We start from the raw sequence: 27,909 nt of genomic DNA, 5'->3' as shown, positions 1-27,909 counted from the left end.
ACTTGGCAGGAAGTTCCAAGCACTGCTGAGCTTTTATGGGCCAAACTTTGCTTGTTAGTTCATAGCTCGGGTGAAAAGAGAAAAGAGCCTGCTGTTTTTGACAGACTAGCACCAGGGGGAAGTGGAGAGAGTGGATCATGGTCAGTGCTTTAGCTTTGTCAGAAAAACCTCTTGTGACTCAGCAAAGCAATCGAGCAAATGACATAACACACACATTTCAGTGGGCCTCATTCACAAAGGACATATCACTTGTATACTTTTCAAGAATGCATTATTTGACCAATATACTGTATGTATTATATTGAATAATACAGAACTGTATATATAATAGTTTACCTACAAACATTCCAGAACATTCCTTAGCATGAGTGTGACAATTTAAAGCATTCCTTCCTTGTGTTTTCTTTAATTTCACTGTAATATATTATTGTATTTACATCAGAACTATTAATTTAATGTTAATTAAAAACTGTAAATTGCCATTAGTTGTGAATGTGAGTGTACAGTGGACCCCTGCTATTTGCGCGGGATAGGGACCAAACCTGACCACGAATAGCGAAAATCTGCAGATAATTGATGCCAATTATACAACTCCAATTCCAATGAAGTTGAGACGTTGTGTTAAACATAAATAAAAACAGAATACAATGATTTGCAAATCATGTTCAATCTATATTTAATTGAATAAACTACAAAGACAAGATATTTAATGTTCAAACTGATAAACTTCATTGTTTTGAGGAAATAATCATTAACTTAGAATTTTAGGACTGCAACACATTCCACAAAAGACTGAGAAAGTTGAGGAATGCCCATCAAACACCTGTTTGGAACATCCCACAGGTGAACAGGCTCATTGGGAACAGGTGGGTGCCATGATTGGGTATAAAAGGAGCTTCCCTGAATTGCTCAGTCATTCACAAGTAAAGATGGGGCGAGGTTCACCTCTTTGTGAACAAGTGCGTTAGAAAATAGTCGAACAGTTTAAGGACAATGTTCCTCAACGTACAATTGCAAGGAATTTAGGGATTTCATCATCTACGGTCCATAATATCATCAAAAGGTTCAGAGAATCTGGAATCTGGAGAAATCACTGCATGTAAGCGGCAAGGCCGAAAACCATCATTGAATGCCCATGACCTTTGATCCCTCAGGCGACACTGCATCAAAAACCGACATCAATGTGTAAAGGATATCACCACATGGGCTCAGGCACAAGTCAGAAAACCAATGTCAGTAAATAGAGTTCGGCACTACATCCGTAAGTGCAACTTGAAACTCTACTATGCGAAGAAAAAGCCATTTATCAACAAAACCCAGAAACGCCGCCGGCTTCTCTGGGCCAGAGCTCATCTAAGATTGACTGATGCAAAGTGGAAAAGTGTTCTGTGGTCCGACGAGTCCACATTTGAAATTGTTTTTGGAAATTGTGGACGTCGTGTCCTCTGAGCCAAAGAGGAAAAGAACTATCCAGACTGTTATGGATGCAAAGTTCAAAAGCCAGCATCTGTGATGGTATGGGGCTGTGTTAGTGCCAATGGCATGGGTAACTTACACATCTGTGAAGGCACCATTAATGCCGAAAGGTACATACAGGTTTTGGAGAAACATATGCTGCCATCCAAGCAACGTCTTTTTCATGGACGCCCCTGTTTATTTCAGCAAGACAATGCCAAACCACATTCTGCACGTGTTACAACAGAAAATATCATAGTAAAAGAGTGCGGGTACTAGACTGGCCAGCCTGCAGTGCAGACCAGTCTCCCATTCAAAATGTGTGGCGCATTATGAAGCGTAAAATACGACAACGGAGACCCCGGACTGTTGAACAGCTGAAGCTGTACATCAAGCAAGAATGGGAAAGAATTCCACCTACAAAGCTTCAACAATTAGTGTCCTCAGTTCCCAAATGTTTATTGAACATGTTAAAAGAAAAGGTGATGTAACACAGTGGTAAACATAACCCTGTCCCAGCTTTTTTGGAACGTGTTGAAGTTAATGATTATTTGCTAAAAACAATCAAGTTTATCAGTTTGAACGTTAAATATCTCGTCTTTGTAGTATATTAAATTAAATATAGGTTGAACATGATTTGCAAATCATTGTATTCTTTTTTTTATTTATGTTTAACACAATGTCCCAAATTCATTGGCATTGGGGTTGTAATTTGATTGGATTTGTTTTTTCTTTAAACCCCACAAAAATCTTGAGTAGGCAAGGATAAATTACCAAAAAGTGTTTTCAAGGTTAGTTCACCCCCCCCCCCCCCCCAAAAAAAGAGAAAAAAACAATAAGAAAAATGGAAAACTAATTGAGAAAAAAATAAAAATTGGAAAAGAATTGGTCATAGTCAGATTACCAGTGGTGGCAACCATATAAATTGTGTAGAGTATATTTCACATCCTCTAATAGCTACTATAAAGCCAAACATGCAAGTTGCACCAGCAGAGAAAAACAGTCAAAGCTATGTGTGTGTAAATTTTATAAAAGTTTGGTTCTGTATCATTTAAAAGGACATGGGCAAATACAAGATGGATATCTCCTGTGGTCCACTTATGCCAAAGCTGGCCCAACAGAATACCGATGTTATTTCACACATACTTTTGCAATCCGCACATGTGCATATCTTCCTTCAGGCCCACAGATCACATTTAATTGTTTTCCACCAGACATTGAAACACACATATTTTAACATCTGCAGGGCATATTCAAAGTAACACAGACACACACACACACGCAACCGCAAGCACACGCACTCGCACACACACACACAAAGGACCGACACATACATTCTGGATATCACATATAAACCCACAAACTACACGGCCTACGTAAACAAAGTCATAAATGAATGTAAAGAAAAATGTGGCTTCGTTATCAGACGTGTTTGCACACAAGCAATCCCACTTATTGAAGTCACGCATCTTTCAGTGTGCCATATTCACTGCTGAGAAAACAGACTAGGCTGTTCTGTTTGTTGTCGTTGTTGCTGTGGTTCAGCCAATGGGAAAATTATGTTTTGAGGGTCATTAAGTGGCTTAGGAAGGATCATTTATATTGCCGTGGGTCTCCCAGAGTGTATCTGCACCTGCAACAGCACTCTGATGATGTGTAAATTGACTTGCATTGGTAGATGTTTTTATACATTTTGATTGGCAAACACTCGATTGACGTGGTTGCCATTCAAGCAAATGCTGCTTTACTGTCAGTAGTCTTCTTTAACACCTTTATGACTTATCATCTGCTGCCACAATATGTAGGTTGGGTCAATTAAGGAGAGCACTTTTTTTAGCGGGTGTGAAAACTATCTCCGCTAAGATCTGAATCTGTCGTAGAATTAAATTAATATATACGCAGTCTGTATACTACAGCCTAGTTAAATACTGTATAGTGTATGGTCATTAAAGTGCATCAATTCCTGTCAGATGTTTGTGGTTGTGGGAGAGAAGCGAGTGTGTGAAAGCAGCCCTGTAGATTAAGACAACTCATGTGGATGATGATTACCTTCATCAGATCTGTCCAAGAAAAAATACATCTTCACCGCCACAACTGCCACCACCATGCCTATGTGAGTTTTATTTGCTTCATCAAGTAAATTGTTCTGTTTCTGTTTCATACACATTTACACATTGTTTCTCTTCCTCTTTGTCTATTCCTGCCGAATAGACAAAAGCAAAAGTCAGAGATGTGCTCAAAAAACAGCTCCCTTATTTGATTTTAGCTTCAGTTATTTATGTGGCTCAGACACTTTTTTTTTTTCCTTTTCCGTGTTGACTATCCATGTCAAGATAGGAGCAGGACTTTTTTGCCCTATTGGCAGACAAGACAGAAAACATTAGCCAGTTAAATGAAGCTGTCAATTAACAAAGTCAAAGTTGGACTGAGAGCTTAGCATGCATGGTTTCATTGTATCACTCCAGTGGCCTGCTGTCAAAATCTGTGGCGTGATAACTGAGTATTCTTTCTGTTCATTTACAGAATTGAATTATAATGATGGTGTCATTGTTTGTTTGCATGTGTATTCACAGCTGCGAGCCCATGCAGTGGACATGAATGGCAATCAGGTGGAGAATCCAATTGATTTGTACATCTATGTGATTGACATGAATGACAACAGACCTGAGTTTAAGAATCAGGTGTACAATGGCTCTGTGGCTGAAGGATCCAAGCCAGGTAAGACCACAGCAGGTGGGGGGAATATACAGTGAAACCACAAAAACAAAATAAATAAAAGCTAAATCAAAATTCAGGACAAATAGGTCATGCAAAACTATGCAGTACTATGAGACGACCTCGCAAGAGCATCAGAAGATTAAGTTTGCCTGTGTTTTATTTTACTGTATGTTTGGCATTTTATGGCAGTAGGATTCCCGCGGTGGCCCGATACTTTTGTCCAATTTCACTCCGCAAGTAGTTAGGCTTACAAAGTTAAAGTGGTTACATATCTTTCTTCTTCAAGAATGTGAGACAATGTTTTTATGAGGCAGCTCTGGGATGTAAAAACCTTTGTATGTGTGCTGGAGCCTTTTCCCAGCTGACTCTGGGTGAGGGGCGGGGTACACGCTGGACTGGTCGACAGCCAATCGCAGTGTTATTGTTTTCATGAATTCATATTAAATGTTGGTTTTCTAGCGACACGGTGGAGGACTCACAGTTCTGAGGACCGGGGTTCAATCCCCGGCCCCACCTGTGTGGAGTTTGCATGTTCTCCCCGTGTCTGTGTGGGTTTTCTCCGGGCACTCCGGTTTCCTCCCACATCCCCAAAACATGCGTGGTAGGTTAATTGACAACTCTAAATTGCCCGTAGGTGTGAATGTGAGCGCGGATGGTTGTTTGTTTATATGTGCCCTGCGATTGGCTGGTACCCCGCCTGCTGCCCGAAGATAGCTGGGATAGGCTCCAGCACTCCCGCGACCCTTGTGAGGATAGGCGGCTCAGAAAATGGATGAATGAATGGATGTTGGTTTTCCAAATCGTTTACCCCATGAATTAAAGCACACCATGAAAGTAAAGATTGTATAATTCTTCAGAAATTGGAGAAAATACAATATTTTGTGTTACTGGGGGAGAACATGCTCTTTGGTTTGTTTATTTGTTGGATTTTAATGGTTCAAATGTGATTTTTTTTGGTGAACTTTTCAATGTTTCAATTCATTCCTTAATTTTCCATACCGCTTATCCTCACTCGGGTCGCGGATGTGCTGGAGCCTATCCCAACTCACTCTAGGCGAGAGGTGGAGTGCACCCTGAACTCGCAGGATACATAAACAACTATTCTCACTCACATTCACACCTATGGGCAATTCAGAGTCTTTAATTAACCTACCGTGCATGTTTTTGGGAGGAAACCGGAGTACCCGGAGAAAAGCCACGCAGCCACGGGGAGAACATGCAAACTCGACACAGATGAGGCCGGATTTGAAACCGGGTCTTCAGAACTGGGAGGCAGATGTGCTAACCAGTCTTCCACCGTGCTGCCATGTTTCAGTTTTTGCACAATTTGCTGTTCTCAAACAAGGAGCCGAATGTCAAAATTGGCAACAGGTGTTGGATTAATGAATTGAAGAATACATTTCCAGGTTCAATTAGAATTCTTTTTTTAAACAGTTCTCTTCATCATTCTTTTCACATTTTGACATCATGAGACCAAGACGACGCCTAACAATTGATCAATAGTACCTAGTGTTTGTAAGGCTTCTGACAGGATGTTCTCAGAGGGAAGAGGCCACTGAGTTTTGAGTGTCACCGAGTGTCATCAGCTGGTTGCAGCAGAGATACAGAGAGACTGGGAAAGTCAAAGGCATAGAGGCATAGAGGTGGACATCCTTGGAAATTGAAAAAAACACTGCTGCAAACTTTGCTGTTCAGCTCTGTATTTCACATAGTATTTGTATCAGTATTTTCCAAAATGCAATAAATCAATTTTGATTTTTCTTAAAAAATAATAAAAAAATGGCCATTTAGTTACCAAGACCGACAAATTGTCTTAACATTATGTTCAATCAAATTTAATAGTCATGGCATGGGAAGATCAAACGTTTTTCAGTTTGGTTTTAATCTTGTTTTGGAATAGTGCTCTTTCTTACACAAAGATTCTCCTCGTAGACCTTTCATTTGTCTATACATAATATCTATACCGAAACATTGCACTGCTGTCAGGCCAACACCTCCTATGTCCAAATGTGGTCAAGTTCATATTTTTTCACAGATCGGAACTATTGGTCAGTCCCCATGTGGGTATGTTATTTTTACAAATTATCAGGACACGACATGATGTGGGAAATGAGCAAGGCAGCGCTACTGACGAGTGGTTTCGGTGTGATTCTTTTTAGTGTCTAAACACCTGTAAGAACCTGTGAGTTGATATGTTACTATAACCTGTGTTGTTATTAGTGTGGCACAAGAAATTAAAGCCTATAGCGTGTCTATCGAACTTATTAGTGAATGAACACCATATCGTTATATATGTGAGTCAACTGGTGTACGGAGTTGCTGCACATTGAGGAAGGGTGGGCCCCCTCCACCTGCAAGGGGGCGCTAAGCCTGCGAGCCCGTCCAGCGAGGAACCCAACCAGGGGGGCGCCACATTTGGAATATTGGCAGAGTTGGTGAAATATGAAAACGGACATTTTATCTTCAGATAAAACCCTGAATGGAAGCCCACGGGTTGCAGTACTCGCAAACGCCAGTGGGTGGCACCTTGTCGCTCTGTCCCAGCTTGGTCTCCTTGGAGAAAGGGTCCCACCTTTTGGTCGCTATCTTCAAACGAAGGAAAAGAGTCTTTTTGAAGACGGGAATCCAAATTTGACGGGAAGCTGCTAATTAGGTTTAGTTCCAGTAGGGGTCTTCCAGTGGCTGTCCCAAACAGCAGGCCCTCTTGGAAGAATGCAGCTTATCAAGTTGTGGCGGAGGTTTTGGCAACTGGGTCAGAGTCACTACACTAGTTATCTTTTACATCTACATGAAGATATTAGCTACGGTAGTAAAATTTTATCATCGTCATTAGTATAAATAGCACGCAATTGACAACTAGTGCACAGTTTTGCCTCACTTGCGTTCCCATCCACATGGTGGGATGCTGAGCCTGAGTTGTGATGACCAGTAGTCCTTTGAATTGTGCGGCAAACCCACATTTTTAGTGTTGGGGTTTGCTTCATTAGATATTTAACAATGTACATATTTTTATCAGATTCTGTGAGACCATGGACAAATATAGTTCTTCCCTGAGTATTAGGAAACAGAACTGTGGTCAGTGCCAAACTAAATACGAGAGCAGAATATTTAAGTAGATTTCTTGTCTCGACTGGACAAACTCTTGTTCTAACAATCAGACCCTGAGGACCCATGTTTGTTTTCACAGCATTCAGTTATTGTTCTGTTGCAAAGTTTAATCTAGAGGGGATTTGTAAACAATATAGGAAGGCATGACGTGTGTCTGTGTGTGGGTTTCTTCTCAGTGGAGCATGGATCTATATACAGAGGATCTAATTAGTGAGAGCAACCAGACATTTCATTTGTTTCCATTTCATCATTCTCATGCCCGTTGCGTAGTTGAAAATGGGAATGTAAAAAGGGCAATCGTGTTGCATTTTGAATACAGTTTTGATGAGAATGTGTTTTGTGTGTTTAAAAATTAACAGGAGTATTAGTATAGTTGCTGTAGTCTGTTCCAACAAAGTCAGGTGTTAACTGCTTGATGTAAAAGAAAATGTGTTTTGTGTTGTTGCTTCTTGAATTGATTTATATTCATTAAGAAATCACAATAACCAAACTAGATCAACTGTGCTTTAGTAAAAGTTAAATCTCTCGGCTTCACTAATAAAGGCCGCAGTTAAGGCTTCCTTCAGCCCAGGTGATGTCCAAAATACTAGATATTATGAAATGATGTAATTAATTAGTTGCTTTGTAAATAAGGCATTGCAGTTTATTACATTTGAATAAAAGGATAATATTTGACACAATAGGCTATGTTCTTTTTTATTATTATTCAAATATTTGTCTGTCCAGAAATAGCTATATAGGGCTCCATTTTCCTGACTCGTGCAAATCCGGTGTGGCGCATAGCATATCTCTGCGAGGGGCGCGGGTTCGACCGAGTTGTCGTAATCTCGCAGACACTGCCCACTTTATTTGCGGCCAATCAAAGCGGCTTATTCATTCATTCCCTTTAAGTAAGGCGCATTGACGGTCGCGCAATTCGTGTTTGTGCCCCCGCCCTCTTTAGGCTGATAATGATGATAATATTGATGATGTGTTAAGTGAACTGCTTTCTACACTGATGTCCGGTGTTCACATATGAACGAAATACATCTGATCCACCCCACATGTCCTTGGAGCTTGTGTATCATATGCTCACTCTGCGAGGAGGCGAGCGAGACTTGGTTTTGGTACTTTGGTGGACCAATGTACCCGCAGCGCATTTAAAATGGGACGTCTGCACTGGTGTAGGCGTCACCACAGCCGGTTTCAATCCTCTCCAATCGAACCCATGCGAGACTAGAGCATTGAACATTGGCGGTATTCCCTTATTAATACAGAATGAGCTGGTGAAAAATTGACGGAAAGACGGACTTTCTAACACCATAATTTCACTCCATGGACAATCAAAACTGCTGAAAGGATTGTCGGTACCCCCCTACCCACCCTTGAGGACTTGCACGGTGCCAGAACTAAGACAAGGGCGTGCAAAATCCTCTCGGACCCTCCCCACCCCGGTCACCAGCTCTTCCAGCTCCTTCCCTCAGGTAGGCGCTACCGATCAATGCAAACTAGAACTAGTAGACATTCCAACAGCTTCTTCCCTCTTGCAATCAACTTCTTGAACAGCTAACTTACAATTCCATTACAACAAGCTGGCAATTTTTTGACTTGAGTTCGTTGTCACATTTCTGTGGGGCCAATTATGTATTACTCGTGCACTCACTGTAGTTGTCTCGCCGTGCTGCACTATTTGCATATAGTGGCCACTCATGCCAGAGTAGCATCTGCTCCATTTGCACACTGATTGAGGAGTATCTGTAACATTTGCACAACCATTCTCCCAGATTATCGCACTACTCGTCACTTTAAACCGCATACACTCCTTGAAGTCTCAGTGCCCTTTGCACAATGGTCATTGCACCGGACTATTGCGATATTAGCCATTCGAACTGAGGACTCTGCTTGTTGTTGTTTTTTGTCAATGTCTTTATGTCTCCAAAGTGTTCTGTAAATTGACTGTCTGTTGTACTAGAGCGGCTCCAACTACCGGAGACAAATTCCTTGTGTGTTTTGGACATACTTGGCAAATAAAGATGATTCTGATTCTGATTCTGAAAAAATTGTCCTTACAAGGCCCATGTGCCACGCCCACATGAAATTTGGAGGAAATTGGTCAGATTGTATCATTATGTCAACACCAAATCAGGAATATGCTGCCATCATTACAACATAAAAAAGACACATACAGTATAACGTAAGCGAGTGATGCACATAGAGCAGAATTAAAACGCATAGTTACTTTAACACATATTTTTCTCATTTATTCAAACATTGCCAAGGAGAAAACATACATACGTTGAACAGTATCACTGGGTTGTGCATCTGCAGACACACTTATCGAAGGTTCAGTGAAGCACTCCAACACATCTCCCAAACTAATGTAGCGTGAAAGCCACCAAAGAGAGCTACAGGGAACCATTACCATCACCAGATGTTACACTGCGGGGGAAGCAAACCTTCAGCAAAGATCAATTTGAGCCGGCATTATTTGTCACCATGTGTCACCACAACACTACCAAACCTATAAGCTTGGCTCCAGAATAGTTTCTTAACCTGCCAAACTCATAAATGTCTGTTCCCATGGCTGTGTGTTGCTTTTCCAGTTAACATGTCTTCACTCTTTTTTCAATATTATACACAATTCACGAAACAAAATGCTCTCTATGAGCTTTATATTACTCAAAATTAGAGGTAATTGCTTATAAATGTAATATTTGTATGAGCTTCAACATTCATGATATCTCAATCATCTCCAGTAGTTCGCTATGTTTTTATCTGAGAAAGATTTGCCTTAACTACATAACAAAGATATAGTTATGACTTGAAATATCAATTATCCAAACTAATTATGAGTTTTTCCTTTGTTTTGGGAGAAAAGGTCTAGAACAGTGATTCTCAAAGTGTGGTACTAGTACCACTAGTGGTACACGGGATCACTCTAGCGGTACGTGAAAGAATCGTTGCACTGTATAGTTCAGTTGTATTAAAATGTTTTACTGCAGTTTTTTGTATATTTAGGCGCTGCGTTAATGTTCAAACTGTGCAAAATGTTACAGTGACTTGCCATAATATTTTTTCATGAATATATAGACCTACTACACTACTGTATTTTAATGTTAGTCATGATGGTGGGACTTGGAGCCCTCAGTATTTTTTTTAGGTGGTACTTGGTGTAAAAGGTTTAACAACGACTGTTCTAGAAGCACTATGAATCCATTCACAGGTACTACATATGCACAGAAGCATGTTTTACACAGTTTATATATTATATATACCTATATATGCCTCAGAGTGTCCACATATATACAGTCATTTAGCATAGGCAGTATTTTACACTAAATTCCACCCAACTACCTCATACATTTGGACACAACTGCATATAAACACATCACTGAATGTACAACACTCTGCCGAACGTGACTGCTCTTTTTGTTTTACACTGTTCTTGCTTGCACACTATTCTTGCTCGGAATTATGCTAATTGCACTTTTTTTATTATTTGAAGCTGGCTGCGAAACATTTTTTTGTGATAAATCGCATGGATATTTATTCATTCTTATTATTACAAGTCAGTGTGCAGACAGAAGCAAAGCAAGGTGTGAAAAAAAGTGTGGAGGATGTGTGGGAGGAAAATATGTTCGTCCCAAATCCCACAAACATGCATGCTAGGTTAATTGAAAACTCTAAATTGCCCATAGGTGTGAGTGCGAATGGAGACATGCAGCGACATTGGCCGACCTCGCCTCCTCGTAACCTCCTGGTCGCAAGTTTTCTGGTCGCAGATTTTTCGGTTACACCGTCACTGGGATATTGATGACAAGGGGAAAAGTGTGTGCGTTAAACAAAAGCGTCTGCTAAAAGGGGCTCAATCTATCATATTCCGTGCAAAAGTGATATTTTGATTCCAAATATAACCAGAAATCTTACAGTCTGTGAAATTTTAATTATTGAAATTCATATTCAGGTTTTGGCATTTATTTTGTGGCTGCCAAATATTAGAGTCACACAATGTAATCTTCTCTGATGGAGTTGGAAGAACTGTTGTTTTGCAATCAGTTGTTGCACATTATCAATCAAGAACTGATTGGAATGGAAAACATTTCAAACGATACATTCAAGGCCTACAATAATAAGACTTTTTCCCAAAAGTACGCAATCATGTTAATCCAAACATCAAAGTGATACCTTTGTTGATGGCTCAAGTAATCAGCATCCTTTAATGATGTCGACGCACAAGCAACAGGTTGAGTTTTAGTTGCAATATACCATAAACTGTGTTGGGGAGTAACTAATTACATGCAACTAGATTATGTAAATGAATGATCAAATGTGTGTAATTGTAATCCATTACTCTACCGGCAGAAAACGTAATTAAATTACAGTTGCTTTTGGAAATTTCCATGATTACATGTTCAGTTACATTTGGAGAATAACTACAATAGCTTTTTTTTTAAATATCACTTCCTCCTTATAAAGCCGACGCTTGTGAGTGTCTGACATATTTTTCCAAATATAACTCGAAGCTCCACCTTGATGGTGCAATCTTTTACGGTAGTTTGTCTGAGATTTTGAAAAGATTAGAGTCCTCGTTACACTTTTGAACACATAAAAACAACATTGAGTTTTGAATTTCATCTTTATAATTTGGGATTTTTTTTTTATGGAACAACAAATGATGTGGCCTTTTAGAGGATAATCCAAGGGTCCTGTTGATGCCTCCACTCAGAATTAAGAAAAGTCGTCAAAATGTTATCAAATGTAATTGGTTATATTATTTTGAAAAAGTAACTGAAATAGTTACACTAATATTACATTTTCAACAGGGTAACTTGTAATTTAAACCATTTCCAAAGTACTCTTCCCGACACTAACTGTAAGCAAGGAGTCGAAACTAAATCTAAACCCAAGCAGTTTTACCAAAACTATATTATAATTTCCTGAGCAAATTCTAGCTCTCTACCATCTTTTTGTATACATCTGTTACACAAGCTTTCTCTTCAAGTTTGAAGTAGGTTGGTCCCCTCTCCCCAGCCACTTCGTCCCCTTCACACTGGCGCCAGCCTTCGCACTTGGGTAATCTGATATCAACAGACATGGCCACTGTGCAGTAACAGGGATCAAGGCTCTTTCAAAAAGCCCCTCATGATGTTAATCTGACCTTTGCATTGAGGTAGGAATGGCTGTGAATGACCTTATTTCATAGTGGCTGGTTTTTCCAAAGTTACCATCCTTTTGTCCTCAGAGAGCAGTCGGTCCCATTAGAGGCTGTATGAACGTTGTGTCGCCTCATAGTTTCCCACAAGATTCACTGTTTCCGCCTTTTCTCCTAACTTCCTTTCCTCCTCACCCTCCACTTGCACCCCAATCTCCACTACACTGATAAGAGTTATTGTACTCTCATGCCATCCATCGCTGCTCACTTTGTGGATTTCCACTGTACTTTTTTTACTGCCCTTTTTCACTTCCTTTTTCTGCTTGGCAATTTTGTTCCTTTCCATTCTGATTTTTGATATCCAGCCTTCTTCCTCTTATTTTCCAATCTTTCCTCTAATTGAGAGGCAGAAGTTGACTCTGGCTGACGATGTTGAAGCAGCTCATATAGCTCACGGGTGATGTCGGGTCACATGGGCAAAATGACCAATAATATTTGCATTTGCCACCAGTAAAATGTTGGCTTCAGTGATTTTGGTGAAAAAGCAATTAGGATTTGGTATTAGTATTCAAATTAAAGAGGAATTAAACAGGCTCAGAGATTAACCCTTTTGGCCATGGCGGTCATCTTTGGATATGAGATGGGGCTATCAAGAATCCTTATTATAATGAAAGGTAGTCGAGCCAAACTTGGAAGAGGATGATATTTTATAGAAACAGGCGCTTTCTATCTCTCTCTCTCGCTCTCTCTCTCTCTCTCTCTCTCTCTCCCTCTCTCGCTCTCATCATTCATTCAACCATCTACTTTTTCTTTCTGGATATGACAAACCTTGGTTTGAAATTTAATGACACAATTATACTGTCACAGGAATGACTGTGCCATCTAGAGCCAATCCTTGGGACACCTGGACCAGTTCACTTTTCTTTTTTTTTCTTTTTTTTTTTTTTTTTTTTTACTTTGACAGTCTTGACAAATACATTATGTAAAAATATGCATTGAACATGCGTTCATATTTACTCTCCAATAGAGAGCCAATTATATTTACTGTGGAACCTCTGAGGTCAAACACAGTCCCTTCCAGGACAATGGTCAACCTTGATTTTGATGGCATTCTAAAAGAACATTCCCGTAGGAAATAATGAAAACAGAAATAGAAAAATCTGTTCCAAGTTTAAAGTTGTGTCCCTCACAAAACATTTAAACTGGTTCAATGTTTTGAATGGTGTGTATGTTTTTAACGTTTTAAGGGGGGGCCTATTAAAGACATTTGACTTTTGAATTGCTTTTATATACATAGAGCAACTGTATATTCTCCTGTTCGCGCCAAAGTCTTTTTTGACGCGCCTGTGGGCTTTTCATCTACGTGTAATCTCCCGTCCAGACCTCTGACACACCCATCGAGCGTACTCTGGGAATGAGTGTGCAAACACCAAAGAGGCGTGATTCAGTGAAATTTTGAGGCTGGCTCTAAATCATGGAGTATGGAATTTTCTTGAGACTTTGAAAATGTAATTGAAATCCATGATGAAAAATATCTAAATTTAAATATGAAAACACTTTACGTAACAGATGTGTCGTAGCTAGTCGGGAAGTGCACTCCTCTCCGGCTAACATACCAACCATTTGAAGGAGAGCATGTTTTTTTTTTTTTTTTTATCGTGTAGGAAATAAATCCAATTCAAGTGATTTAATCAGAATGCTATGCTTATGACTGAATCAATAAAAAAGGTGGCGTGCTTGTTGTATTATAGATCAGCGGCCCAACCTTCCTTGCGCCATAAATCGGTCGAGCCACTTTACCACGTAGACATATTTTGACGACTGGTAACAAAAGCCTCATGCAGGTTTAGTGCAGGGATGTCAAAACTACCGTTACACCCACTTGCCCTATGTGTGCGACGCTCCTGACAACTACGACTACTACTAATGATAAGTTGGTTTTGCAAAGAGCTTTTGAGCCACCCAAAAATCCTGAAAATCCTAGACTATTTGGCTTAGCACCTTTAACAGAAAGCCATGACGTAGCAGTTTATCAAACAACTAATACATAATTGTTTGATGGGTTGATTTTAGCGTGTTTAATAAATAAAAATTGAAGAATGTCAAAGTGGCCCTTGCATCTTTTGATTTTTCTGTACGCGGCCTTCAGAGGAAAAGGTTTGGACACTCGTGGTCTGGTGTAATATATTGTTTTTCACTTGACATCACGCATGACAGCGTTCTCTTTTTGGGAAAAAGAAAAGCAAAACAAATGCTGAGAATGAAACCTTTGATGTTTGCTCAGCTTAGGCCACAGTATGTTCTGCTGTTTTTTGAAACTTTCGAGATATGTTTTTCTTGAACATTTTTCTTGAATTTCAAACTGTGCAACTTCAGGGGTACTTTACTTGCTTATGATAATATTAAAGAGACTACCTTCAGCAAGATACTGATCCCACAGTTTCTCCTTGTGCTCCACCATCAGTATGTGAATGAGGTGTTACTTTCATATAATGAAAATATATTCCATTAATCATTGATCGAATGTGGTGATCGTGTAAAAGTGCTTGAAGGTAGAAAAGCGTGATACATGTGAAGCCCATGTATTAAATTATTGCCAATAAAAGAAGCAGCACCTAATCAATATGATCACCTTCTCCTTTTCAGTTCATTTTTTAATGATTCAGATGCAGCCTTTTCTTTTGCTTACACTGTCATGTCACTCAAGCAAGCTTGGGCTTCAGCCCAATCTTTAATCTGCCCTCCTCGCCTCCGGCAAGCCAGTTGTTTTCTCTCAGCAGTAGCAGCAGCCTGCAAATGGCTGCCTGATGCAAAGTGACATTTTCGCCCTGCCAAGACACTAGGTAATCTCTCCTGTTTTTCTAATTGCCTGGTTGCACCGGAGGGCCCAGCTGACAAACATGTGTTGATCAATAATTGCGCTCAAGAAAGCTGCAGCAACAAAAGGCCTCTTGCAGAAACGTGTGGGGACACACGTGGATCCAGATAGACCCCATGAACACAAAAACACTGGGACCATAAATCATTCTGATGATACCTACTATGATAATATCAGCAGTACTTGGTGATGAACTACACACTGTGTGTGATTCTATCACCTAATTTAATCTCCCTTTGGGATTCATATTAAATTCTAATAGAAAAAAGTTCCTAAAATGTGTACCAACAAAATGTGTCTCTATATTGAGGTAAATAACAACAATAATACATGCACACATCATGACCTCTGTGCTGTTTGTGTTAAATGGCAATTTGTAAGTGAAAAAATAAAATTAAGGAATGCGCATGGGAGCATTCAGGGCCGCCACAGTGGCAATGAAGGCTGTAATAATGGATGATGGAAATGGGACAAGACTCTGTGCTGCTCATTACTAAATGGACTTTGTAGAGGGAGGAACTTTGTTCCACTATCTTGCTTATAAACAGAGGACAAAACAGCACAGTTTGAAAGAGGAGTTTATATTAGTTTTGTTTTGGTGCTTTTTATAATAGCTCCCACTCGAAAAGTAGTAGTATGTCACAGCAACTTCCAAAGTCTGATTGACTTGTTGCAGCGGTTGGAAATAAATGTGCGTCCCTTTGATATTTTGCCCAAATTAATTAATGACAGATTAAGCAGAGAACCTACTTAGTTCTCATTTTTCTTTGCACTTCAATGAATGGCAGTTGCTTGTGTCTATGCTTTCCTTTTTTTTCTTGAAGCTCTTAGGGCTTATTTTAGGTGTTTTTAAGACATCTTTTTTTTCTCTCCAGGCTCATCTGTTATGCAAGTGACAGCCAGTGACTCAGATGACTCCACCACAGCTAACGGCATGGTTCGCTACCGCATTCTCTCACAGGCACCCCACAGCCCCATCCCCAACATGTTCACCATCAACAGCGAGACTGGGGACATTGTTACAGTTGCAGCTGGTCTGGACCGAGAGGTGTGTGTGACAGTCAAATCATTTGTTTTGATTGTGTTTCATCATGTTTTTCCCTACCAAAATATATTTATTGCTGAGGGCGTGGGTTTGACTGACTTTTTCCCCGATTGAAATACATTCATCAACAGGGGGCTACGGTTTCAATGCCCACCCAAACCCATTTGGATGTCCCTCCTGGAGTTTTATGCCCAGGGCCACCGCCCCTCTGCCCACCACCCCTACCTCCTTTGCGCGCCACTGCACTGTCTTGTAAAATTTTCATCGAAAAACAAATCAAAACAGTAAAAGAGAATGAAAAGAAATGAAATAGTTCTATAAAGTATAACTAAGCCGAAAGTCTCACACATACACACGCTGTAGTATTCATATAATCCATGCCTTTTAACGGTACACGGCCTCGTGATGTCATGAGCTCTGACTTCAGCTCTGGTTGACCATTTACCACGTGGTTTGTTCAGTGTCAACATCTTTTCCATGCTTTTTGCGAGTGTTTTCATTTTTTATTTGTGAATTTGACTTTTAGTCCCATTCAATGACTGGCTCAAACTGCATGGACGATTGTTGCTCTCTTCTTTTCTTTTTCTTTTTTAAATTTACTGGTGTGGCAGTGTATCTGAAGCTCATTGGTATTTTTTTTTTAAAGCAAAAAAAATCTAAAAATCGCCCTAAACTTGAAAAACTAGTAAGTTGGGGCACTCGTAAGTCAAGGTAGTTGCAGTGCAGTGGCCATTGTCCCCGAGCAGTGTGCTTGCCCCCCGTCCCCCTTCCCCCGTCTGTGCACCGATGTCTCCAGCATTTCTACATTCATTTAGCAAATGTTTCTACACCATAAGGTTTATATTTTTAGTACTGTATCCTTTAAAGTTATTTCTCAGCTGAAATTTACCAGACTATACAGTACTTTTCAATTTGGTCAAAATCAGCAAGGACATGAAATAGCCATATGATTGTTAACTTTTGTGTATAAATAATTGACTGCCTCATAGCAGACTGCTTTTCTCAGACCGAAGCACAAAAAAAACGATAAAGATAGATATAAAGAATCTAACAGCTCTATCTACTGATGCGTTCTTGAAGATTTCCACGTCCTTGGAATTTTTTCTCATCTGCTGCTGGTGTATTTTTCTAACTGCTATGGTTATATGTAAACCCATACACCAACACCACCGTATCACAAGTTGCCCCACTTGCACCTCACTCTCTTAATGAGGGAGGTCACTCAGGGTTCATCTATGTTCATCAGGCAGTTGAGGGTAGCAGTGCGGAGTAGGATTTTTCTTGCTGCAAGAAGCTCAAAAGAAAATCTGGATGGCAAATCCATGAAAACGTTTAGATTTGAATGCCGTCGTAATGACTGTAATTTCAGCTCATAACTTACTTGGTTGATTTTTACAGCACACATAAAAGCACTATTGATTGTATCTCATAACGTTTATATTCTATCCACTGGTCCCTCTCAGCACTAAAACCAGTGAGCCAAGACTTTTGAAATTAAAGCTGGACTTAACAATATAAAGTAAGCAGGTTTAGAAAAGTTACAGTCAAAATCTAAAGAAGAAACCCTGAATATGGCGGCACGGTGGACGACTGGTTAGCACGTCTGCCTCACAGTTCTGAGGACCCACGTTCAAATCCGGCCTCTCCTGTGTGGAGTTTATATGTTCTCCCCGTGCCTGTGTGGGTTTTCCACAGGTACTCCAGTTTCCTCGCACATCCCAAAAACATGCACGGTAGGTTAATTGAAGACTCTAAATTGCCTGTAGGTGTGAATGTGAGTGCGAATGGTTGTTTGTTTGTATGTGCCCTGCGATTGGCTGGCAACCAGTTCAAGGTGTACTCCGCCTCTTGCCGAGAGTCAGCTGGGATAGGCTCCAGCACGCCCGCGAACCTAGTGAGGATAAGCGTTACGGAAGATGAATGAACCCTGAATGTAATGTAACAAAACAACTCATCTTATTGTTTATTCCTGGTCCAGAGTTGGCATGCTGACCATAGAGTGTTCCAAAAATAGAACACTATCACAGAGATGAGTGAACATGGGCCAGCTTTGTGTTCCTGGTCTCATTTTGGCCCACGCGGAAGCAATAGGAGCTGATGTGAGGCAGAGGAAACGTATTCATCGGAACATGTCGAGGCAAGCTGGGTCCTACCTGCCGACGACGATATGATAGTCCCACCAAAAGTCTGACACAACTGCGAGTTCTCCCACCTACTGTCAAGCTCATTAACACAAACACACTCAGTCACACGGACATATTTGCACATGCATCTTCACGCTTTACCGACGCCGAGCAATGAACATGATAAGATCAATGCTAGGTGTCACATGGTGTTGGTGTTTAATTAGAATAGTTGTGCGCTAATTAACAGGTGAAGCAGTTTGTGTTATACTGAGAAGATAGTGGTTACATGGGGTTCAGTCAAGTTATCGCTTCCCCTGACATTACGTTTTGCCAATTATTGTTACCTGCATTCCTCGGCAATAAACTCCCTGAGCCTCTCTCCTCTGAACTCACACGCCTCCGCATGCTCCATTCGACAGGTTTACAATAACTACTCCACTTTGTTTGTGTTAATCATTCCAGATTAAGATAACTTTGTACGTTTGAAATAAAGTTGAGTTGAGGGGTTTCTATTCTTTCTCACTCGTAAGTTTAAAAATCCTGGGAAGGAATGCTTGCAAAATTCTGCTCCTTGGGGATATATTTCAAAGAAATGAAAGGTTAAATGTCAAGGTGATTTTAACCACTCCTATTCTTATTATATATTGGGCTTCCTTCCATCTGGCACAAAAAAGATGACATTATTGGATTTTGTTGGACAAAGTTTAAGGTCACAAAGACCTTACTAAGCACATTTTAGCCCATTACACAGTAATTCATTTGCTGATAACTTCAAACAAATATTAATAATAATAGGGAAAAGTAATGAACCAAAAACTTTTTAAAATGAAGGCTCAAAGGTCGCTGCGACATCATGGTCTTCCGGTCATTCTAACACCATAACTCAAGAATAGATGTAGTGTACTTACTAGTCTCATCAAATGAAGACTTTAATTTACTGTATAGCTTTTCCACTTATAGGAATCTGAGTGAAGGTTTGCTGCTGGCGGGATAAAATGCACTCACAAAGCTTTAATTGAAGTTCATGCTCCATAATGGTTACAGTATGTTCATCTGTGTTTGGGTTTATGATTTATAAATACTTGGAGTCACCGATTGTCCCAGAAAAAGAACAGAAAAAGCTTGTCTTTTTAAATATGTACATCTTGTTTGTGTGCTGCATGTTGCAAACAAAGAAAGAGAAAACTGATTCCAAGTGTTTGTTTTTGAGCTAACTTGCACAGAGTACATCATGTTCTCTGTGAAGGAGCGTAGGTAGGGCCATAAAAGAGCATGTTACATTTTACATTTTAGTGCAAATCTGGAGGAATTTGCAGATCACCTTTTTTCGGTTTATGCCGTACTGTGTGGAGTTTGCATGTTCTCCCCATGCTTGCGTAGGTTTTCTCCACATAGTCCGACTTTGTCCGACATTCCAAACATGCGTTAGGGTTAATTGAAGACTATAAATTGTTGGTAGGTGGGAATGTCAGTGGAAATGGGGTTTTTTTGTACGTGCGCTGCGATTTCCAAGGTCTACATGCCTCTTGCACATAAAATGGAATAGGTTCCAACTCATCAACAACCATGACAAAAGTGCTAGAAAATAGATGGATGAAATATTTTTCTCTTTTTTTAACTATACATTAATATATAATATAAAACATAATAATAATAATATAAAATATATGCAAGGTATATGCAAAAGTGAGTATAAATTAAGTTGTTCAATGTAGCACTTTCAATTAGTACTAAATAAGGATTGTTCAGCCTTGGTGGTTTACCTCACAAGTTGTCTTTTACCTTTGAACTTCTCTTCTTGTCCATTTTTTGGGGGTGGAGGGTTGTAATGAAAATTGTTTTTCTAATTGCAAACTGCTCATTTTAATAACTCTATAAAGTTAATTTACATATGGCTAAAATCCTCAGTATGCTCAAGACACATCTTGGTTCCACAGCTGGCAAGATTGCACCCTTTTTGTAAGCAGTGGCAGCTTTGGAAAAATAGAACTGCTGTGCTTCATTACCTCCGAATGTCTAAATCCCCCCGAGTACCAGCCTCAAACGGTCTGGTGTGGCATGATGTGATGTAGCTCTTTGCCAGACTGGCCGCGCTGCTGATGCCAACTCTATGCAGGACTTCTTGGCCTGTGTTGTCTGCAGGGGATGAGTTCCCACAATCTGGCTATATTCGTGTCTTTGGATTCCACCTGGAAAATAATGCTGTGAGTCTGCATCCTTAAAATGGGCCAGGGGCTGTATTGTGTATGAGGGTCAGAGTTATGTTAACTTGCAGCAGAGCATCCAAGCTCCAGCAGCAAGCCAGCAAATCCACTGGAGAATTTCGAGTAGGTTGCTGAATGAGGAGTAATGATGCATGGAGGTGGCTGAGGCTGTTTTGTAGCCAACATTGAATCAAGAGAGCTGAAATATATGTTCTCTGTTCTCTGTGAACTTTGTATTGAACCTTTTTTCACAAACTTTCTTTTCTGGGAAATTGCTACACTTTTTGCTCTTGTTGCAACCATTGTTCGCACTCCCTTTGTCATGAACGGAACAGCGGATAGGACCCAAAAATGCACGACTCCAAAACAGATGGACAGTTTCCAAAAAGAGAGGTTTAATAGACGGGCATAGGTCGGTACACAGGCAGGCAATCCAAAAGAGGCAACAGTATCCAAAAACATGAGGCAAAGAGGCAAGGTCGATAATCGGAACAGGGTCAAGCCTTACTGTGAGTCTATGACGTGGAAACAAGGAATGCTGGAACGCGACAACAAGGTACAACGAACTGGCAACGAGAGGAAATGAGACACGAGGTTATATACAAGGGGTAATTAGGGTGAACGAGGCACAGGTGGTGAAGATGCTCACAGGAGCAGGTGTGTGTGAAACAGGGGGGGGAAGACAAAAGCCGGAACACACACACACACACATGACACCCTTGTAGATTCTATTTTTAGTTATCATGTTAAGGTGTATTTCTGGTACTTATGAACTCACACAACATAACTTGCCAAATGGACCTACAGTCAATATAAAATGTCTACACACCCTTGTTGAAATGCATGAAATTTTGTGGTATAAAAAATGAGACCTAGAAAAATCATTTCAAAACTTAGTGAAAAGTTTGAAATCCTTTCCAGAGGGGAAGCAAGAATAAACAGCTGAGATCAGGTGTGCATAACTTCCAATAACTGGCCGTGTTCAGAATGAAACAATTACATTCAAACTCAAAATGTTAAATGGTATTTAATCCACACCTGCCACCTTTTAGAGTACCTCTAATTAACCCCAAATAAAGTTCAACTGTTCTGGTAGGCTTTTCATGACTTTTCTATGATTTCTGCAGTCAGATCTTACAGATTCATGATGATTCATCTCTGTGTCTTTTTTTAGATGGGAAAAAAATGGCCTTTGAACAGGGGTGTGTAGACAATTTATATAAACTGTGTAGCGTATATTGGTTTTGGATAAAAGCGTAATTAATTTTGGAAAAGAATACAACGGAACGCGAACGCCTGCGTTTACTTCGCATCTTAGTGGACGGTGGTTTCAGGCGAGGGGGGAGGCGAGGAAGATCTTGGCGTGGTGTGGGCTTGACTCCAATATTGACAATAGCCTTCACCCTGTCCGTAAGACGAGTATGGCATTTAGGCTAGTAGAGAGTGAGTTTTGCTTCGGGCTTTGCTCCAATGGGTCAGGGAGGGGTGTGGGAGATTGAAAGTGCTGCTTCATCTCATTTCGCTCCTCATCCGTGTCTGCAAAGCCAGTGTTTTCCTTTCGGGCCGCTGAATGACGTACACAATAAAAAATGTTGACAGCCAACAACTTAAACCATCTGCCTTGTAAAGATGTCTAGGTGGGCGAGCATTGCAGAGACAATCATTAAAAAGTACATTTGTTATAAATTTACACTTTAGTGCCCAGATGCATTAATACTCAAGATATCTGAATACCTGGCTATCTATGATGCCTTTTAAGTTGGGTTGATGAATTTGTGGAACAAACTGATTGTTGCTTCTCCACTCTCTAAGGTGTAATGTGACCTGAGATGTAATTCATTCCAAAAGGCTTTTATTGGACAACATGTTAAAAGCCTTTCACTGATGGTTTGTACTGTTTTGATCAATTGTAATCGAGTAGTCTTCTCATTTGTTTTTTAATGAGGGAAAAGAGACCAGACACACAGCATGGTTAAAAAGGTGTCCTTGTCACTTTTGTTCCATTTCTCTTTCTTCCCAGTTCCCATTCTTTAAAGATTGTACGCTGTAGTTGTCCTGTTCCTGTTTATCGTGTCCTGTCTACTGTATGGTCACGCTGATTAGGATGATTAACTAAATCTTGCGCCGTCTGCTTTATTGTAGCAGTTACATTGATGTGTGACTCACAGTCTTTTTTTATCCAGTATGTGACCAGAGCTATTTTTATGTGATATGCCTGCACTTTTTTGGTAGTTTTTTTGTTGTTGTTGTTTTGCACACTTGAAATGTTTCAGTTCACACTGACGTGTGTGCTAAATGAATTCAACTAAACCCAATGAAGCATTGTAGCTATATTGGAGGTATTATTGATTTAAACTTGACAGATGATAATAATAATCAAAACTGATGTATTTGCCATTGCGTTTTTAATGATGATACTATTACTATTGCGACAAAAATGGTGTTAACATCAAATAACGTACTGTATTTACTGAACCTTGCCCATCAAGTAATGTATATGTGTACTGTATAAAATGGCCTGAATCATTGCCATTATCTGTTACATCACAAGTAATCGTATATACATGTCATCATTGGCACAGCCTTACTTTAGAACATGTACATGGTATGTGAACACACTCAAATAGAATTTTGTGAACTAGCTGTAGTGATGTCAGCTAGGCCAGCAGAGTGCGTAAATAGTACCCTTAGGTTAAAAGGGTTTCAGGTTCCTGCCATTTTTTTGTCATTTGTATTCTCTTCCTGTGTTTGGTCTGATTGTTTGCTATCGTTCCGTTTCCTGTAATAGTCCAAAAACATTCATGTATGTGATATGATTATTTTAAATTGCTCCAATGTGTGAATATTAATGAATTTCAGTCTTGTGTTCATCCCTGTTTTGGAGTGATAATCAGTCCATGGTGTACCCCACCTCTGGATGTGTCCAAACCATCGAAGTCCGCTCTTGCTCACTTTGTCTCCAAAACATCGAACCTTGGCTGTCCCCCTGATGAGCTCATTTCTAATTTTATTCAACCGGCTCACTCCTAGAGAGAACCTCAACATCCTCATTTCCGCCACCTCCAGCTCTGCCTCCTGTTCTCTCTTCAGTACCACTGTCTGTAATCAGTACATCATGGCTGGCCTCACCATTGTTTTATAAACTTTGCCTTTCATCCTAGCAGAGACTCTTCTGTCACATAACACACCTGACACCTTCCTCCACACGTTCCAACCTGCTTGGACCCGTTTCTTCACTTCCTGACCACACTCACCATTATTCTGAACTGTTGACCCCAAGTATTTAAAGTCCTCCACCCTCGCTATCTTTTCTCCCTGTAGCCTCACTCTTCCCCCCTCCACTCCCCCTCATTCATGCACATATATTCTGTTTTACTTTAGCAAATCTTCATTCCTCTCCTTTCCAATGCACGCCTCCCCATTTCTAACTGTTCCTCCGCCTGCTCCCTGCTTTCACAGCAGATCATTAAAAGGGCTTAGGCGGGTGCGGTGCCTCAATGTTTGGCATTTCTTTTGTCTTTAATTCTCCACAGATTAAGGCTGTTTACACATACACATCTGTTTTCCAACATAATACTTTACCCTATACTCAAGTATAAACAAAAATCTTCACCTAACCAATGGCGATCAAAAAATCAGGAATGACATTTTGGCCCCAAGAAAGTAATTTCTGGAAAATGCACAATAGCGACAAAGGGTGGAGTTGCTCCCTAATGTCTCACTTGACTATAAGGAACAGCCAAAAACAATAAACCGACCACACTGATGTCATGTATCAATAGAAGAATCAACAAATTTCAAGTCAACTTTCAGTTATGCTGAAAACTGAACTGTAGAACATTGGTAAGAGTTTTTCAAAGTCAGATTTCAGCGGCCTAAAACACTAATTGAACTGTTCAGCATTTCTACAGGACTCATTAGAGAACCTCTTACTAGCTTGTTTGGCCGCTTTTGGACAATAGAGTGCACTTGGATCTGTAGGTTTGCGTGCATGTGTTTCATTTCCCACCTGTTCCATCTCACTGGACCATCAGTGTCGATATGCATCTGTGCACTAGAAGGGCCATAAACACCCAACTACCCTTTGATGAGAGATAAAAACCCTGCAGGTGAGAGGTTGCATCCTTCTCATCCACAACCATATGGGAGCTCCACGTGCTGGCAGTCCACAAAGAAATTATTCCTCAGGCAATATATTCTGTTTGCGCCGCAATCTTTGTATCGATGTATGTGACTGGCTCTTAATGAGACTGCCAAGACAGTCATTTAATATGAAGTGCTTTATGAAGGGGATATGTTCTTGATATTTCAACACTGATATAGGTCAGGTTGGAACAATCATTAATACGATTTTTTGGAGTGTGGCGTAATGAGCGTTTTTGCACTTCATGGTGAGCCTGCGGTTGGGTTTTAGAACTGTCTTGGTGATGTAGATGAATCTAAAATAAGATGCATCTTTAATTGAAAAAAAATAATAATAATAATGTTGGGTGATAGAATGAGACTTACGTAGGGCGAGTTCAAGAGACTGAGATGAGGTGAGGTTGTGACGTGGAAAAATTGTGAGGGATAAAACAATTCTCAGAATGTGACTGACCAAAAGCACCCAATAAATTTAGCGAAAAGCCCTCACTACCTGACCATGATGTCACGACCTCTGCCCCCGTCCTTCCCCCATTTCTACAAAAATAACTACTTTTATTATTCTTCCCTCTGACAGTCCCTGATATCAGTAGTTTACAGAGAAGTTTTTTTTTTAAAACACACACACACACACACAAGGATGACGAAGGCAAAACTAGTTTGGCAACACCAGACTATCAATGAGATACACTGCACATGTTCAACAAAGCTTTAGGCTCTGCTGACACTGACCTGTCCTTGATGTCCAATCTCTCCTACTCGATTTCTGGGCCCTGACAAATTGGATGACTGCGTAGACTTAGAAAGAGACCACTTAGTAGCTATGTATACTGTAATGATTGCTTTGGAAAGACACAGACACTTTGGTTGATTTGGAATGATGCTACAGTATATGTATTACACGTAATATACACCAACCAGCTGTTCTAATTGAAATATATAGTAGAATATAAACTACATGTATATAAACAAAAATATTGGGACATCCACCCACAGGAACTAATAATGGAATAAAATGTGAAGTTGGTCTCCACTTTGAAGCTTTAATCGTTTGCACTCTTGTGGGAGTACAAGATTTTGAGTGTGTGTCTGTGGGTCCATTTAACCTGAAGTATTGCAACTGAAAAGACCCCTCCCGCAGCTGTTCCCACAGCTGGAAGTTGGAAGCATACTGTACGTATATTTGTCCAAAATGTCTTTGTAACATATGAAGAATTGAGATCCAGGTGGAATTAAGCTAGCCCAACCAACGATTGATTGTTAGTTGCTGAGTGGGATGTGTCTGCGATCCATATAGTGGAGCTGTCGAGAAGTATATGAACCAGATTCATGTGCAGTTTTTTTTACAAGGAGACTTGTTGCTGTTTTTCTCACGGCTGGCCACATATGTTGTCAGTTTCTGTCTTTAGCAAGTTTTCCGATGATACCAACCTTTTGAAAATAGGGTTAAGGTTAAGAAAGCTATGAACATTTTGGGGTCATCTCTTGCACTTAGCTGCATCAAAAAGATGTTCATTTACATGCAGGTTTCAGCTTGCAGGCATGAGCTCATCATTTAGAATGAATTCTAATTCACTAAGTTATGTGTGATGGTGAGAATAAAATTGGCCGGTACGCACGTCATGAATCCGACGGTGGTTTTGCACGTACGCTCAACTTGTGTGCAAAGAGCAAGAGCATTTTTAAGCATTTATTAGTAAGTGAGGTCCATTGTCTTCTTGGTTAACTTTCAGCACCATGGACAGCCTCCACACTGAGCCACTGGAGATGCTCTTTCATTGAGTGACTGTTTTGTGTGCTCCAGTTTAATATGGAATTGGTTTAGGACAAGCCTTCTTAAGATTTAACAGCCAGACTCCCTACGTGTTGCAGATATCTGTAATTCAGTTTTGCCTAGTCAACTAGAACAATTTAGATCTCCGTAAGAACGTATTTCCTTTCCACAAATGTCATTTTAGATATCTGTAACGTCATATCTCCTTGTACAAATGATGTTACTTTTGCCATTCGTATGTATTGTGTTTGTCATCAAAGATAGCTACAATTCCTTTGCAGATATCTGCTGTGTGAATTACAGATCTCTGCGATGGAACCCAAGTTCGAGATAGCTACAATTTGATTTTGACTTGTCATAATTCCAAATCAAGATATCATTAACTCACCTCAATTCCAAGATTTTCAGATATATTAAATCAAGTTTTAGCTGGTCAAAATGTAGTTGTAGATATCTGGAACTGAATTTTTTTACTAATCAGAATAAAATTATAGATATCGCAAACTGGAGTTACAGATAACTCATCCGTAATCCGTAATTCACTCGCGGGTCTTGGCGGCTGAATAGTAGATACAGTATCTGTAATGACAAACTCCATACACATGAAAGGCAAAAGTGATGTCATTTGTCCTTAGCAAAATGAATTTGCAGATATCAGTTTTGATTAGGCACAACTGAATTACAACTATCTCTAGCTGTCATTTTGACTAGTCGCTATTCTGTTACAGATATCTTGAATGAAAACACCAACTATTCAAAATGTAATTACAACTATTTAGAAAGATGCTGTTGATATCTACAATGTTAATTCCGGATAGTCAAACTTACCTTTTAAATGTTAAGAAGGCTTGCCATTCAGGTTAAACTGTGTTTTCTGTAAGAACATGTTTGTTGACCTTTCACTCTTAACCTCGGTTGTTTCTCTTCATTTTGCTCTCCAGAAAGTCTCCCAGTACACCATTATTGTCCAGGCCACCGACATGGAGGGAAACCTAAACTTCGGATTGTCTAACACAGCCACAGCCCTAATCTCCATTACCGACATCAATGACAATCCACCAGAACTGACTGTCAGGACGGTGAGTCCAAAACTAAGAAACTGTAGGACATGAGTGATATTTATAATTTCCTGTGAGATAGTAAAAGTGTCCCGGTGAGGTTTTAGTGTTACATAATGCCTTCACACAACATTTAACGCAATGAATTAGGTAAACAAGCAAGAAATAAAACAGTTTTTACCTTGTAAATGCAGGACATTTTGTCAATTTTGTCAATCCTGTTATAGTAGCAACACTGGAGTTTTATTTTATACATTTGGGAAGGCTTA

The 27,909-nt window shown here is 40.0% G+C and overlaps 1 protein-coding gene across 4 annotated transcripts in view; it reads left to right on the top strand.

Annotated features, from left to right (window-relative positions):
* Positions 1-27,909, top strand: part of cdh4 (cadherin 4, type 1, R-cadherin (retinal)) — a 224,228-nt gene that overhangs the window by 174,834 nt on the left and 21,485 nt on the right. For all 4 annotated transcript variants that reach the window (XM_061785211.1, XM_061785212.1, XM_061785213.1 and 1 more), the window contains 3 exons: positions 4,029-4,173; positions 16,166-16,338; positions 27,524-27,661. In XM_061785211.1, coding sequence (XP_061641195.1) covers positions 4,029-4,173; positions 16,166-16,338; positions 27,524-27,661 — 456 coding nt within the window. The remainder of the gene's footprint in view (positions 1-4,028; positions 4,174-16,165; positions 16,339-27,523; positions 27,662-27,909) is intronic.

This window comes from Phyllopteryx taeniolatus, chromosome 9 (assembly GCF_024500385.1).
Source record: "Phyllopteryx taeniolatus isolate TA_2022b chromosome 9, UOR_Ptae_1.2, whole genome shotgun sequence".
Classification (NCBI taxonomy): Eukaryota; Metazoa; Chordata; class Actinopteri; order Syngnathiformes; family Syngnathidae; genus Phyllopteryx; species Phyllopteryx taeniolatus.
The sequence above is the reverse complement of the archived record's forward strand: the minus strand, read 5'-3'. Positions and strand labels throughout refer to the sequence as shown.